At 36.2% G+C, this 18,688-nt stretch overlaps 1 protein-coding gene across 1 annotated transcript; it reads right to left on the bottom strand.

Moving 5' to 3' along the window:
- Positions 1–468: 468 nt before the first annotated feature.
- LOC102804623 (cathepsin Z-like) lies at positions 469–15,541 on the bottom strand. Its single transcript, XM_085500805.1, has 7 exons — positions 15,301–15,541; positions 13,007–13,170; positions 12,192–12,371; positions 11,611–11,761; positions 4,955–5,030; positions 2,498–2,587; positions 469–1,626 (listed from the first exon to the last, which is right to left on the bottom strand). Exons 1-7 carry the CDS (start codon positions 15,465–15,467, stop codon positions 1,513–1,515), a joined length of 942 nt encoding a protein of 313 aa, XP_085356931.1. The 5' UTR covers positions 15,468–15,541; the 3' UTR covers positions 469–1,512.
- Positions 15,542–18,688: the final 3,147 nt, after the last annotated feature.

The following is an 18,688-nucleotide window of genomic DNA, read 5'->3' on the forward strand; positions in this document are numbered from 1 at the left end:
AAGTATGCATTTGACTGGTGAACAATTAACTGCATACAAGTTTTTACTACTACAAGATCAGGAATATACCTCCCTCCTCTCCCTCCCCCTCCCCCTCCCCCTCACCTGATACATATACTGATGTCTGTGTAATTCGTACAGTAAGCTATTTTAGTGGTTGTTTACCGATAGCTTCTTAGAGGGAAATAAGAGAAAATTGATGACTATGTATATCCAGTTAAAAAAAAAATGTGATGTAACCATTATGCTAAACGACCATATGCATAAACTCCAAAGAAACACGCAATGTTTTAATGGAACATCATACTTGAAAATGATGAAAATCAGACACTGTTGTGTAGCCACTCACGAAGTGCACACTTCTGAATCAGTTGCGCTAATACCGGATAAGTAATGTTTGATCAACAATTATCTATCAAGTGTTGTGTTAATACGAAGCATTATTAATATTTCAAGGTAAAACTCAAATACGCTGAATAAATATTATTTTTATTGCATATATTTCACAAATCGACATATACGTTAATTGAATCCAACATTTCGATAACAATATTTTTTGTCAAGATATTTTTGAGAATAAAACTCAATAAATTAATTAATCAATTCCGACAAAAAGCGGTAACATTATATTCTCTTTGAACTATTGGATTTACAAATACACACATTATTCATTCAGACATAACAGACAATTATAATTATCAAGTTTTTGAGCAAAAAATTAATGACATTGGCAAGAATTTATAAATTTTTTAAATTCAAACATGTGTGCCTGGCAATAAACCTTTAAACCCCATGGATAGGTTGGTCAATAGTTCCTTTTAAGGATAGTGTCACATTTGTCCAAACTGTTCTATCAGAAAAAATAATCTGTAATTTGTGGGCAAAGTCACACAAGTAATAGCAAAAATGTTCAACTTTGCTCCAAAGAACCCCTGTAACATTTTAGGATAGCACAGTTTGGCATAATCAGACAATATCCTACAAATGGCTTATTTGTTATTATTTGTTATAAATAAATACACATGATGAAACACATGTAACAGATAAATTGTAAAGGTACACCCCTACCCCGACCAAAACAACTGAATTTCTACACAATCAGGTCCATGTAGGTAAACCTAGAACACCTAGAAAGCTGGAGAAATGCGTTTTGTCAGAATGATAGTAACACAAGTAAATGTCATGAGACCTAGCATGATTTCACCAATTATATATATATTATGTAAATTAAATGAATTTATGAATGTAAAAAGCATCTCTCCCTTTTAATTTTAAAATTGGTTTCAGAAAAAATGGCGTAACTTAATAGGCAAATATTGCAATTAAACTCAGAAAGGCACTAGTGTATCAAACTCAATCATGCCCAGTGACTATGTCATAAAATTTAAGAAGCGCCCCCACTGGCAAGAAATCACAGAGAGTATATTTTCCACCACTAGAGGGCGCCATTTATGTCGTTCGCTTGAATACAGTGGTAAAAATATCTTCGAGTTGCAGACATAGTGACCAGACCTACTGCACAATAGGGTCTCCATAGGCACACTGTTTTTCAATGCCAAGGTTGTACTCATCACCTTGGCCATCTTTGTATTTACTAGTCACAATACGAAGCCAACCTTGTTCACCCTGTAGACAAAATAATCAAAATAAATTTGAACATAAAATACATTAGACACATTAGAGAACATGACACAATCAAAAATATGGGATACGCTAGAAATGTAATAGGATAAATAGAACAAGCGACCTGACTGTCAAAATAGCTCTGTTGTCCTACAAGAACACTGTGGTAGCCAAGTCGAGCATAAATAAATTGTTCACAAAAATAACTGGCAGTGTACAAGAAGGATTCAAAAATTACAAAAATATTTGCCAAAAATAGAGAATAAATGATATAGGCACAAAATGAATAAATCAGACAGAGATCCACCCAATGTACCCACATACCAAGTATCAAAGCAATTGACCTGGTAGTTTTCAAGTCGAAAATAGCTTTTTTTTAACCAAAAATTCCAAAAATACAGAATTGAAGACATCATCACAAATGAACAAATCTGACATACCAAGTATCAAAGCGATTTAGCTAGTACATGTAGTTTTTAAAAAACTAAAATAGCATTTTTTACGAAAAATGCCAAAAATAGAAAATATCGTCACAAAATGAACAAATCTGACACACCAAGTATCAAAGCAATTGACTCTTTGTGCTCCTAGTTTTCAAAAAGTCAAAAATGTAATTGTTGACGAACAATGGATGGACAACAGTGGTGCTAAATATAGAATACATTGGAAAACATGTTGGATATATCATTTTCATTCACAAATACTTGCTCAGAATCAAACAAGAGTACCCTCCTGGAATCAAAAATACATTCAATTTTCAATATTTTTAGAGAGTGCAACAAAAACTAGTTTCTATTACCCATATTTGAATGGCATGTCCATTGAATAATTCCAATATTTATCAAATAAAATCACTTGAAATTCAATAACATACCCACGGTTCTCCCCATGAGTTTCTCACAATCCAGTACTCTGTGTTATTGGCATCAACACCCCAGCCAGCGACTGATATAATGTGGTTGATCTGTTGGTTACGAAAAAAAAAATGACTAATTTCAATCTTAGAAATGATGTTGTTACATTTATTTGCATGTATGGTCTGACTCAATGTGCCTGGAAAATGGAAGACTGCATTGTATACCGAGTGAGCACACTAAAAGCAAGATGTCAGATCATCGGAGTTATTTGGTGAGGGGCAACTTGATGAGAGAGGGAAGCTAAATTTTGGTAATCAGGATGTCGGTATCAGAATGTCACAACTGTTGACTGGCCATTAGGAGTGATCCAACCTCTGGATGAAAGTTCGTGGCACTGTCAAACAATGAAGAGCAAGAAATGATGAAATGAGATCGGTTCAAATCCATCAGTGAATACATCCATCCATGAGAAACCTCAATGATGAAATGAGATCGGTTCAATCCATCAGTGAATCCATCCATGAGAAATCTCAATGATGAAATGAGATCGGTTCAATCCATCAGTGAATCTATCCATGAGAAATCTCAATGATGAAATGAGATCGGTTGAATCCATCAGTGAATCCATCCATGAGAAATCTCAATGATGAAATGAGATCGGTTCAATCCATCAGTGAATCCATCCATGAGAAATCTCAATAATGGAATGAGATCGATTCAATCCATCAGTGAATCCATCCATGAGAAATCTCAATGATGAAATGAGATCGATTCAATCCATCAGTGAATCCATTCATGAGAAATCTCAATGATGGAATGAGATCGGTTCAATCCATCAGTGAATCCATCCATGAGAAATCTCAATGATGGAATGAGATCGGTTCAATCCATCAGTGAATCCATCCATGAGAAATCTCAATGATGGAATGAGATCGGTTCAATCCGTCAGTGAATCCATCCATGAGAAATCTCAATGATGAAATGAGATCGGTTCAATCCATCAGTGAATCCATCCATGAGAAATCTTAATGATGAAATGAGATCGGTTCAGTCCATCAGTGAATCAATCCATGAGAAATCTTAATGATGAAATGAGATCGGTTCAATCCATCAGTGAATCAATCCATGAGAAATCTTAATGATGAAATGAGATTGGTTCAATCCATCAGTGAATCCATCCATGAGAAATCTTAATGATGAAATGAGATCAGGTCAAATCCATCAGTGAATCCATCCATGAGAAATCTCAATGATGAAATGAGATCGGTTCAATCCATCAGTGAATCCATCCATGAGAAATCTTAATGATGAAATGAGATTGGTTCAATCCATCAGTGAATCAATCCATGAGAAATCTTAATGATGAAATGAGATCAGATCAAATCCATCAGTGAATCCATCCATGAGAAATCTCAATGATGAAATGAGATCGGTTCAATCCATCAGTGAATCCATCCATGAGAAATCTTAATGATGAAATGAGATCGGTTCAATCCATCAGTGAATCAATCCATGAGAAATCTTAATGATGAAATGAGATCGGTTCAATCCATCAGTGAATCCATCCATGAGAAATCTTAATGATGAAATGAGATCAGGTCAAATCCATCAGTGAATCCATCCATGAGAAATCTCAATGATGAAATGAGATCGGTTCAATCCATCAGTGAATCCATCCATGAGAAATCTTAATGATGAAATGAGATCGGTTCAATCCATCAGTGAATCAATCCATGAGAAATCTTAATGATGAAATGAGATCGGTTCAATCCATCAGTGAATCCATCAATGAGAAATCTTAATGATGAAATGAGATCGGTTCAATCCATCAGTGAATCCATCCATGAGAAATCTTAATGATGAAATGAGATCGGTTCAATCCATCAGTGAATCCATCCATGAGAAATCTTAATGATGAAATGAGATCAGGTCAAATCCATCAGTGAATCCATCCATGAGAAATCTTAATGATGAAATGAGATCAGGTCAAATCCATCAGTGAATCCATCCATGAGAAATCTCAATGATGAAATGAGATCAGTTCAATCCATCAGTGAACCCATCCATGAGAAATTTCAATGATGGAATGAGATCGGTTCAATCCGTCAGTGAATCCATCTATGAGAAATCTTAATGATGAAATGAGATCGGTTCAATCCGTCAGTGAATCCATCCATGAGAAATCTTAATGATGAAATGAGATCGGTTCAATCCGTCAGTGAATCCATCTATGAGAAATCTTAATGATGAAATGAGATCGGTTCAATCCATCAGTGAATCCATCCATGAGAAATCTCAATAATTAAATGGTTGGATGGTAAGGGAAATGATACAAGTCTTGATTGGTTTTGGGAGAGAAAATATCTCCCACAAGCCAAATTGATACATCTGGTCAATAGACAAGACACTGTCTAATCAAATCATTCACTATTTCACTGTCAGACCAGGATGAATAAGTGACAGAGTGTACTCACCCCCGCGGCCATGTGATATTCTGTATAAACACCGCCAGTATACGCCTCCAAGGCTTTTGTAGCATCAATACCACAACTAAACAAAAATACACATTGAGACAGTCAAAAGATGTTAATAGTTATGATATAGACACAACTACTGAGATGTGTAGCTTAATAATGAGGGTACAATCAGTATTTGCTGTATGACCAGAAACTTGAGGAATGTGTTAATAAAGTTAGCACTATATTGTACTGAGGTGTGGGTTTCATATACCGGTATCAGTTTGAAGTGATTTTTGGAGAAATAGCTCATAATAAGCATATATTCAACAAAAATTTTGTCTCATCTGATTGATTGGTTAAATAACTTGATTGGTTCATACATTCTGAAAATTATCTCACCTGATTGGTTCATACATTCTGAGCATTATCTCACCTGATTAATCCATACATTCTGAGCATTATCTCACCTGATTGATCCATACATTTTGAGCATTATCTCACCTGATTGGTCCATACATTCTGAGCATTATCTCATCTGATTGGTTCATACATTCTGAAAATTATCTCACCTGATTGGTCCATACATTCTTAGCATTATCTCACCTGATTGGTCCATACATTCTGAGCATTATCTCATCTGATTGGTTCATACATTCTGAAAATTATCTCACCTGATTGGTTCATACATTCAGAAAATTATCTCACCTGATTGGTTCATACATTCTGAGCATTATCTCACCTGATTGGTTCATACATTCTGAGCATTATCTCACCTGATTGGTTCATACATTCTGCGCATTATCTCACCTGATTGGTCCATACATTCTACAAAATTATCTCACCTGATTGGTTCATACATTCTGAAAATTATCTCACCTGATTGGTTCATACATTCTGAGCATTATCTCACCTGATTAATCCATACATTCTGAGCATTATCTCACCTGATTGGTCCATACATTCTGAGCATTTTCTCATCTGATTGGTTCATACATTCTGAAAATTATCTCACCTGATTGGTCCATACATTCTTAGCATTATCTCACCTGATTGGTCCATACATTCTGAGCATTATCTCATCTGATTGGTTCATACATTCTGAGCATTATCTCACCTGATTGGTTCATACATTCTGAGACATTCTACAAAATTATCTCACCAGATTGGTTCATACATTCTGAGCATTATCTCACCTGATTGGTCCATACATTCTGAGCATTATCTCACCTGATTGGTTTATACATTCTGAGCATTATCTCACCTGATTGATCCATACATTCTGAAAATTATCTCACTTGATTAGTTCATACATTCTGAGCATTATCTCACCTGATTGGTCCATATATTCTGAAAATTATCTCACTTGATTGGTTCATACATTCTGAGCATTATCTCACCTGATTGGTCCATACATTCTGAAAATTATCTCACTGGATTGGTTCATACATTCAGAGCATTATCTCACCTGATTGGTCCATACACTCTGAAAATTATCTCACTTGATTGGTTCATAAATTCTGAGCATTATCTCACCTGATTGGTCCATACATTCTGAAAATTATCTCACTTGATTGGTTCATACATTCTGAGCATTATCTCACCTGATAGGTCCATACATTCTGAAAATTATCTCACTTGATTGGTTCATACATTCTGAGCATTATCTCACCTGATCGGTCCATACATTCTGAAAATTATCTCACTTGATTGGTTCATACATTCTGAGCATTATCTCACCTGATTGGTTCATACATTCTGAGCATTATCTCACCTGATTGGTTCATACATTCTGCGCATTATCTCACCTGATTGGTCCATACATTCTACAAAATTATCTCACCTGATTGGTTCATACATTCTGAGCATTATCTCACCTGATTGGTCCATACATTCTGAGCATTATCTCACCTGATTGGTCCATACATTCTACAAAATTATCTCACCTGATTGGTTCATACATTCTGAGCATTATCTCACCTGATTGGTCCATACATTCTGAGCATTATCTCACCTGATTGGTTTATACATTCTGAGCATTATCTCACCTGATTGATCCATACATTCTGAAAATTATCTCACTTGATTAGTTCATACATTCTGAGCATTATCTCACCTGATTGGTCCATACATTCTGAAAATTATCTCACTGGATTGGTTCATACATTCTGAGCATTATCTCACCTGATTGGTCCATACACTCTGAAAATTATCTCACTTGATTGGTTCATAAATTCTGAGCATTATCTCACCTGATTGGTCCATACATTCTGAAAATTATCTCACTTGATTGGTTCATACATTCTGAGCATTATCTCACCTGATAGGTCCATACATTCTGAAAATTATCTCACTTGATTGGTTCATACATTCTGAGCATTATCTCACCTGATCGGTCCATACATTCTGAAAATTATCTCACTTGATTGGTTCATACATTCTGAGCATTATCTCACCTGATTGGTCCATACATTCTTAAAATTATCTCACCTGATTGGTCCATACATTCTGAGCATTATCTCACCTGATTGGTCCATACATTCTACAAAATTATCTCACCGGATTGGTCCATACATTCTGAGCATTATCTCACCCGATTGGTCCATACATTCTGAGCATTATCTCACCTGATTGGTCCATACATTCTGAGCATTATCTCATCTGATTGGTCCATACATTCTGAAAATTATCTCACCTGATTGGTTCATACATTCAGAAAATTATCTCACCTGATTGGTTCATACATTCTGAGCATTATCTCACCTGATTGGTTCATAAATTCTGAGCATTATCTCACCTGATTGGTTCATACATTCTGCGCATTATCTCACCTGATTGGTCCATACATTCTACAAAATTATCTCACCTGATTGGTTCATACATTCTGAGCATTATCTCACCTGATTGGTCCATACATTCTGAGCATTATCTCACCTGATTGGTTTATACATTCTGAGCATTATCTCACCTGATTGATCCATACATTCTGAAAATTATCTCACTTGATTAGTTCATACATTCTGTGCATTATCTCACCTGATTGGTCCATACATTCTGAAAATTATCTCACTTGATTGGTTCATACATTCTGAGCATTATCTCACCTGATTGGTCCATACATTCTGAAAATTATCTCACTGGATTGGTTCATACATTCTGAGCATTATCTCACCTGATTGGTCCATACACTCTAAAAATTATCTCACTTGATTGGTTCATAAATTCTGAGCATTATCTCACCTGATTGGTCCATACATTCTGAAAATTATCTCACTTGATTGGTTCATACATTCTGAGCATTATCTCACCTGATTGGTCCATACATTCTGAGCATTATCTCACCTGATTGGTCCATACATTCTGAAAATTATCTCACCTGATTGGTCCATACATTCTTAAAATTATCTCACCAGATTGGTCCATACATTCTTAAAATTATCTCACCAGATTGGTCCATACATTCTGAGCATTATCTCACCTGATTGGTCCATACATTCTGAGCATTATCTCACCTGATTGGTCCATACATTCTGAGCATTATTTCACCTGATTGGTCCATACATTCTTAAAATTATCTCACCAGATTGGTCCATACATTCTGAGCATTATCTCACCTGATTGGTCCATACATTCTTAAAATTATCTCACTTGATTGGTTCATACATTCTGAGCATTATCTCACCTGATTGGTCCATACATTCTGAGCATTATTTCACCTGATTGGTCCATACATTCTTAAAATTATCTCACCAGATTGGTCCATACATTCTGAGCATTATCTCACCTGATTGGTCCATACATTCTTAAAATTATCTCACCGGATTGGTCCATACATTTTTAAAATTATCTCACCTGATTGATTCATACATTCTGAAAATTATCTCACCTGATTTGTCCATACATTCTGAAAATTATCTCACTTGATTGGTTCATACATTCTGAGCATTATCTCACCTGATTGGTCCATACATTCTGAGCATTATCTCACCTGATTGGTCCATACATTCTTAAAATTATCTCACCTGATTGGTCCATACATTCTGAGCATTATCTCACCTGATTGGTCCATACATTCTTAAAATTATCTCATCGGATTGGTCCATACATTCTGAGCATTATCTCACCTGATTGGTCCATACATTTTTAAAATTATCTCACCTGATTGATTCATACATTCTGAAAATTATCTCACCTGATTGGTCCATACATTCTGAAAATTATCTTACCTGATTGGTTCATACATTCTGAGCATTATCTCACCTGATTGGTCCATACATTCTGAGCATTATCTCACCTGATTGGTCCATACATTCTTAAAATTATCTCACCGGATTGGTCCATACATTCTGAGCATTATCTCACCTGATTGGTCCATACATTTTTAAAATTATCTCACCTGATTGATTCATACATTCTGAAAATTATCTCACCTGATTTGTCCATACATTCTGAAAATTATCTCACTTGATTGGTTCATACATTCTGAGCATTATCTCACCTGATTGGTCCATACATTCTGAGCATTATCTCACCTGATTGGTCCATACATTCTTAAAATTATCTCACCTGATTGGTCCATACATTCTGAGCATTATCTCACCTGATTGGTCCATACATTCTTAAAATTATCTCACCGGATTGGTCCATACATTCTGAGCATTATCTCACCTGATTGGTCCATACATTTTTAAAATTATCTCACCTGATTGATTCATACATTCTGAAAATTATCTCACCTGATTGGTCCATACATTCTGAAAATTATCTTACCTGATTGGTTCATACATTCTGAGCATTATCTCACCTGATTGGTCCATACATTCTGAGCATTATCTCACCTGATTGGTCCATACATTCTTAAAATTATCTCACCGGATTGGTCCATACATTCTGAGCATTATCTCACCTGATTGGTCCATACATTTTTAAAATTATCTCACCTGATTGATTCATACATTCTGAAAATTATCTCACCTGATTTGTCCATACATTCTGAAAATTATCTCACTTGATTGGTTCATACATTCTGAGCATTATCTCACCTGATTGGTCCATACATTCTGAGCATTATCTCACCTGATTGGTCCATACATTCTTAAAATTATCTCACCTGATTGGTCCATACATTCTGAGCATTATCTCACCTGATTGGTCCATACATTCTTAAAATTATCTCACCGGATTGGTCCATACATTCTGAGCATTATCTCACCTGATTGGTCCATACATTTTTAAAATTATCTCACCTGATTGATTCATACATTCTGAAAATTATCTCACCTGATTGGTCCATACATTCTGAAAATTATCTTACCTGATTGGTTCATACATTCTGAGCATTATCTCACCTGATTGGTCCATACATTCTGAGCATTATCTCACCTGATTGGTCCATACATTCTGAGCATTATCTCACCTGATTGGTTCATACATTCTCAGCATTATCTCACCTGATTGGTTCACACATTCTGAGCATTATCTCACCTGATTGATCCATACATTCTGAAAATTATCTCACCTGATTGGTCCATACATTCTGAGCATTATCTCACCTGATTGGTCCATACATTCTGAGCATTATCTCACCTGATTGGTCCATACATTCTGAGCATTATCTCACCTGATTGGTCCATACATTCTGAGCATTATCTCCTCTGATTGGTTCACACATTCTGAGCATTATCTCACCTGATTGGTCCATACATTCTGAAAATTATCTCACCTGATTGGTCCATACATTCTGAAAATTATCTCACCTGATTGATCCATACATTCTAAAAATTATCTCACCTGATTGATCCATACATTCTGAAAATTATCTCCCCTGATTGGTTCATACATTCTGAGCATTATCTCACCTGATTGGTTCACACATTCTGAACATTATCTCACCTGATTGATCCACACATTCTGAAAATTATCTCACCTGATTGGTTCATACATTCTGAGCATTATCTCACCTGATTGGTTCACACATTCTGAACATTATCTCACCTGATTGATCCATACATTCTGAAAATTATCTCACCTGATTGATCCATACATTCTGAAAATTATCTCACCCGATTGATCCATACATTCTGAGCATTATCTCACCTGATTGGTCCATACATTCTGAGCATTTTCTCACCTGATTGGTCCATACATTCTGAGCATTATCTCCTCTGATTGGTTCACACATTCTGAGCATTATCTCACCTGATTGGTTCATACATTCTGAAAATTATCTCACCTGATTGGTCCATACATTCTGAAAATTATCTCACCTGATTGATCCATACATTCTAAAAATTATCTCACCTGATTGATCCATACATTCTGAAAATTATCTCCCCTGATTGGTTCATACATTCTGAGCATTATCTCACCTGATTGGTTCACACATTCTGAACATTATCTCACCTGATTGATCCATACATTCTGAAAATTATCTCACCTGATTGGTTCATACATTCTGAGCATTATCTCACCTGATTGGTTCACACATTCTGAACATTATCTCACCTGATTGATCCATACATTCTGAAAATTATCTCACCTGATTGATCCATACATTCTGAAAATTATCTCACCCGATTGATCCATACATTCTGAGCATTATCTCATCTGATTGATCCATACATTCTGAAAATTATCTCACCTGATTGGTTCACACATTCTGAACATTATCTCACCTGATTGGTCCATTAGCATAGATCTCTGCCATCATTTTTTCACGACCATTCACACTCCCATAGTCACCAACTTTCCACTTCTTATAATCAGTTACATTATAACATTGACCAAATGCGTGGCAGGAACCGCACTGGTTGAACAGGTCACAATCTGTAACGAAAAAAAAAAGTGTTAGCATACAGTCATGAACAGAACGGTGAAGGCAATCATGCTTACTACTTAATTTGACATGATTTGAAAAAAACAAAAAACTTTTGTTGCATCAGTTTTCCAGAATCAATGAATAGAATAAATCAGTGATATATCTTGCAAGGAAACAGTCAATTTTCTCCACAGGATTTTCGTACAAAATGGCGACTCAATTTGAACATTATTTGCCCAATAATTTGCATAATTTAACCACATGATTTGCATACAGATATGCATTCTAATTTTCAGCATTCCCTTACAAGCATAAAGCATACTTGGGTCAAATGATTTCTAATTGAATTACAAAAAATACATTAAAAGGTATAGTTATCGGATACTGTGTGGAATCCTACTAGCCATCCAGCCAATGTTATTATGAAGTTACACTTACCCTGGTTCTTGGCCTGGTAATTGTTACAAGTCTCGTCAGGAATTCCTTTCTCATGAGCATATTGCCAGACGCCAAGATCACCACCGCCGTTACAGGATCCAGCATTACCACAGTCTATTACGTTCTGTACTGAGAGGTATGCAGATGGCCAGGCACCACCACGTTTGATGTTTATACGATCTAGAAAAAAAAGTATAGTTTTTTTTTTTTATCTGACTTAACTTGGTATTCATCACTTTGAACTTTCAGATTTCTGAATCGCAAACATTGCATTTTGTCTTAAATTTTATCTCAGATGTACAACTAAAAAAAATAAAACTTAAATTAAAATTGGGATAACTAAGAACCTAAAATTGTGTTTTGACAATGTAAAACCCAATGTGACTATAAATGCACTTAATGTATTGGCTAGCATGGGAAATTGGAGCCTGGTTCAGAAATTGTTCGTCACATGTATGGCCATCGGTCTAATGGTCATTACAGCATTTTTGTTTTGTTTTTTGAAATGTAATATGTACAAGCCATGTATATAGTGATGTGACAGACAGATACTTGAAGGACATTTTTCCTATGGATAGAATGTTTTAAAGCGGGGGAGTCGTCATCTGCGCATGTGTCAGATGGCCATAGCACGTCACTGTTTACAAACAAGCGTCTACCCATGAGCCTTTGCGTTTTTAGCGCGTGTTGTTATCGTCGCTTGATACTCAATTCCTGTGCATGTGCAGGTATGACTCTCCTGCTTTAAACTGAGTATTTATTCCTAACGGTTACAATCACCCAGGTATTAACAAATCAAAAAGTGAACTTTTCACCTGCCATAGCACTAGTTGATCCCATCGCCCAACATGAACCGCAGTACTGCGGGATGTGTTGATTTCGTGTTGTAGATGCATAATTAGTGCCGTTAACGTTGCGCCAATCCCACGACTTAGGCAAGTCTTGAATGTTTAGGATCTCATGTGGTCTGGGATAGGTTCTGTCAAATAAACAAATCAAGTATTTCAATGTGGCCACCCACTATCTAGAGTTTGTGATCAACATCTAATCACATAACTTTTATGTGAAGTATTATCAACATTCTGTCAAAATGTCCATTACTGATTTCATATTATTGATTTTCTGACAAAGTAAGACCATTCCAGTTATCAAATTTCAAACTCCTGGTATACCAATGACTTGCTATCAACTGTCTTCAAAACAGATTGTTAGCTGCTTAGTTGAAATTCCTAACCCCCACCAACCACACTATTTAAAACAGAGGAGGGGAGGGGAGGGGAGGGGGGAGGGGCTAACTCAGAGTTGATATGATATGATACTAGAAAGCCTTAACAACAAAACAGTTCATGAAAACTGTCCTTCTTTCTTTCAAGACGGTACAATGTACACAAACAGATTACAGTAGAACCTTGCTACGAGTATGGAATATTTTATTTTGGGACCATCAACACATAGGTCTTCCAAGTCCGCCCACATACAGTGTAATATACAAATGTTAATTGTTATTGGTGTAGTTAGTTTCATACAACAAATACCGAAAATACCTCTCGATTAGTGTGAAATATTATGATTTTTGGTCTGTTTTGAATTTGAAATAACATTTAAAAAAATAGATTTGGCATTGTATAATTTTTTATTCTGCTAGATGACTGTGATATAGCTTATTGATTACTATGCCTAGCATAGTGAGCCGGCATGCGTGGCAAAAACAAAAAGGTAGTTGTGAAACAAACTTTTCAACTTTTTCATTTACATCAAATCTAAGCCAAAACTTCACAGTTTTTGAATGGTGATTACAAAAATCAACAGATTCCAACACATATTAAGGAAAGAACAACTAAACATGATTTGAGGGGCCTGACGATCTATTCGTGCGGTTGGTTGCTGAATTCAATACATTGACGTATATGGGGCAAACTACTACTTGTATGTCCCAGTACAGTGTTGTTGTATAATACAAAATATAGAATTGAAACTTTTTGGTAATGTAATTCAAGCATATACCACAAAATGTAATCATCAGAACTTTGAACCCCCCCCCCCCAAATTACTAATGCTTGTTTAAACGTGCACGAGACAAGGAAGGAAACAATACATGAACACATTTTATTTGCTGTCGAAAATGAAATCTCAACATACAAAATATATTGTCCAACCCAGTTACGAATGCTGATAAAATACTGCTCCTTTGAAAAGTATTAACGGATTACATATAAATCAGATATTTAATGATGAAATATGGCCATTTCTATTCATCGTGATACCAATTACCTCAGTTCATGTCAATTTGCCGACAGCATTTGCAATCCTGCCGATTGAGGGCGCCCGCGCATACGCAGATTGACGTAACTGGAAGTCTGGTATCACGATGAATAGATATAGTCATATTTCTTTATAAATGAGTGGAAATTTGGAAAAAAATATCTGATTTATATGTAATCCGTCGACATTTTCCAATAGCCCAGTGTCTTAACAGGACTCATAATTGGGTTGGATAAGATATTTTGTATTTTGAGGTATTATTTTCGGCAGCAAAAAATGTGTGGATGTTTTGTTTCCTTCCTTGGGAACAGTATAGTGCAGGCTGATCAGCCAGAAATTAGTGATTTGGAGTGTTTCGAAGCATGGATAGTCAAATGTAATGATATACGAGTTCATTACATTACCAAGCTCTTTCAATGCTATAGTTTCTATCATTTTGAGCAAGAATAAAGTCCTGTGACGGGACATAGTCGTCCCTTCCTACTACAGACGTCCATGTATTGACGTCAGCAATCAAACACAAGAATAGAACATCAGGCCCCTGCAGATTTGAAAGTATTGGAAATTACCATTGAAATCATAAATAAACAAACTTCAATATTTGAAAAAATCACTGGAAACAAACCCACCACCCTACCCAAACACAAGCACAGTGCTGAAGATAAGACAGTGGTCTGAAAGGGAAATCAAATTGTGGTAAATCGCTAGAAGTGCGGTCTTCCCGGGGTAATCTTCAGAATTATCACGACCTTGACGAGCTTCTATGTAAATAGCACAACACAGAGAAAATGAAACCCAAATGAACCCAAAACTACAGCTACCAAAAAAATAAAAAAAAATAACTTACTTGACCCCCACGATTCCCTTGTCGTATTTGGCATCGTAACAACCATATTTTCTACCGGTAAACGTCAGTGTGTCTCCGTATACAGTGGACAACAACGCCACGAGAACCAATATAAACTGCATTTCGTAAGACCAGACAACACAGCCCTCAGAATAATACTGGTACATACAAGGGGCGTGATAAACAAAGCCGCCTTTAGTTCGTATGGTTATACACTCGCTCGCAATGCTTGTCGACCAGCTGAGAATCATGTGACATCGTAGTCATATGCGCCCTCGCCGACGAATTCTCTTGGACGCAAAATGTTTTATTTTTGTCATGGCTGTGTGTTTAGTCACCATATATAAACAGTTCCAGGCGGTAACAGTGCCCAGGTGTAATAACTACCTATCATTTTCAGACGTTATCACACCCAGATTGTTCTCCAGTTTGCAAACTATGCAATTCACAATTGTCAGTGAAATTTAAATCAGAGGCTAACCTCACCGAGGAATCTGGTACTAGTATTAGTATTTAGATTTGTTTTCATGTCGATGGTTTGCAGTGAAAATCAAATTTACGATATTGTTATTTCGTGGATGCAGTAAATATATTTATAATTTGAAGTAGTGAACATATTCAAGCACTGATAGCATTATCTCTCGAAACCGGATGTGTAATAGAATAATTCGCATAGTACTAGGGAGTCATTATGTCACGTTGCAGACATACACAAAAGCTACAGTCATAAACGAAACCGTAACATAATGCTAGAACAATATTAATGTAAACATAATCAGAACAACGTAATCAGTAAACACTGTAAAAATAATAACATGTAACATGTTGAAATATGATAACGTTCAAATAATGAAATAATATTATAAAAAAATAATAATGTAATAATGAAATAAATTCAATAATTGATAAAATGCATGTGCAGATACAAGTGTATAACAGATATAGATAATCGCCTACCGCGTACCAACTGTTTTCTGATAAGAGTCAAATTAATGACTTCACTAGATGAAGCTAATGTGGTACAATGATTAATTAAGAGATAATGTTATGTAATAAGGAGTTTTTAACAGATAAAAGAGGCAGAGACGTCTTGCAAGTTAAAGAATAACCATTATCCGAGAGAACTTCTAAATTGCTAAGGCATTAGTCTGACAAGTTGGCGTAGGTGGCGCCCTGGACTGCTGCGATCCCCACCAAGGGCGCCACCTACGCCAACTTGTCAGGCTACTGAGGCATGTACTTGAAAAAAGTCGAAACCATGTCACATATTAATAAATTAGTCATTTTTTAAAGTTCAAATCTGACTAAATAAATAAAATGCATATATAAATCTATCTGAGATGTTGACAAAGATGTTATTTAACATAGCGGCCTATCAACGAGCGGCCGGCTTCGGCCGAGATACACGAATCTCAAATCACGCGGTTTCTGAGAAAACAAATCGGGAAAGAAACTTTCTGAAATTTTCGTTTGTGTTTATTTAATTAATTTGGAAAGGTGACAAAACAAAATAAAAAATATCACTTTTAGTTCAAAGAAACACTGACAACTCCACACTTATTACCAAACGCTTCAGCGTGGTATTATCAGGGAGAAAATTCTTTCCTACTCTCGGGTTCTCCACACTTGCCAGGGGGGAAACCCGTCTCGTCTCTCTATTGCGTCCCCTTGAGGTACGGGATCAGGGAAGTCACTTATACTTTACAGTCAAATAAGACACACACAACGAAATACGTTTCAACTCTCGTCTTAGTCGATCTGTGGAGCACTCTATAAGACACAGCGCCCTGGGGAAAAGTCCCCAAGACTCTCACAAGGCTGAACCAAGACTCGCCCAAGACTGGACTGCCTCAAGGCTCTCCAGGACTGGACCACGACTCTGACTGCGTCTATCGTGCTGTGCTCCCCAAGACCAACTCAAACTCTCTTTATTCATTTTCACAACTCTAACCAATTACAAAGCAGTAAAAAGACTTTAGGGCGTAACCTTCAATCATAAAGCCAATCACACTAAGTACTGAATACGTCATATCTTTTGATTAATCGTTCACTACATTAATAACTATGGAAACCAACTGTCAAAATCGCGCCGGTTATCTGGTAATTAGTTCCAAATCACTGAGCCAAGTTCCGTCCAAAACTTCAAATAGGCCTAAACGATGACAGACATAACACAGCAATTCAGCTAATAATCAGCTAATTAAGTCGGTCAACAGATACGCGAAAACCAATTCATGACACATCCCTTCACCCAAACTGAGATTGTGCCTCCTGGCATAACACGTTCATAAATCAAAGATACCGTCAGCCACTCATCGTCATAGGGTTAAATACAATACTAATAAAAGGAATAAATCAAAAAAGAGCAAAAACACACTAATTAATAAACTGATTATAAAGTCTAAATACAATGGTTATAAAGTCTCAAATATCAACGATTATGAATCAAAAAACAAGGGAAAGGCTACCAATCGACTCACTTTTCTCAAACAGTTTGCTGAGGTAACCCGTCGCTGCACTTTCTCCGTTACTAAGGTTACAAACTCTATATCAAAAGGTCAAAAAAAACTAAGGCATGGCGGTGGAACCAAGCGATCAGCCAATCGCTGCAGTCGACAGCATGATCACGTGATTACCAGGGATGCGTCTCTCGGTTAAAGCATTGCAAAGCGGTAACTAATAAACAATGAATAAAAAGCTATTAATCAAACTCCTGTCACTGTCATGTACGCTTATAAACTTCAACTGAACTCACAAATCGTTAATCTAAACACAAGTCATACAGCGTGGAAACGGAATGCAAAGACAAATTCGCTTTCATAATACATTACTTCTCTGACAAAAAAGACGGGAAAAAGACTAAAACGATAGAAACTACTGAATTACATATAATCCTGTCAATCATGAACAAAAGCTTGCCTTATCAAACAATACATATATGGGCGCACCAAACTCTCATCCCAAAAAGATATTAAAAAAACCGTTACAAAGGTGCTCTCAACTCAAAAAGCGTCAGAAGTATTCCGGAACAACACGTAAACAAAAACAACTCTTAAAACGTCGGTATCTCTGTACTCGACAAATCTCAAAACTCTGAAAAACTCATTGGGGCATTACTTTCCCCATCATAATCCGTACTCATAAACTCATTAAAACTCCATAAAACATCACAAAACTCAAAACACTGTGTTGCAAATACTTGTCCACTGAGGCGCGCTTAAATCATTATAAAGGACCTCGAACGTCCCTAAATATCATTTCAAAACAAAGATCTGGGCGCTTACATACATACAATTCAACATCACTAAAAAAACGGTAAAAACAATAGAAAAAAACAGCAATACATTACATTACTGAGCAATAGTGTTGGGATTGTGAAAAGAGTTCA

Source organism: Saccoglossus kowalevskii, chromosome 6 (assembly GCF_978046115.1).
Source record: "Saccoglossus kowalevskii chromosome 6, keSacKowa6.1, whole genome shotgun sequence".
Classification (NCBI taxonomy): Eukaryota; Metazoa; Hemichordata; class Enteropneusta; family Harrimaniidae; genus Saccoglossus; species Saccoglossus kowalevskii.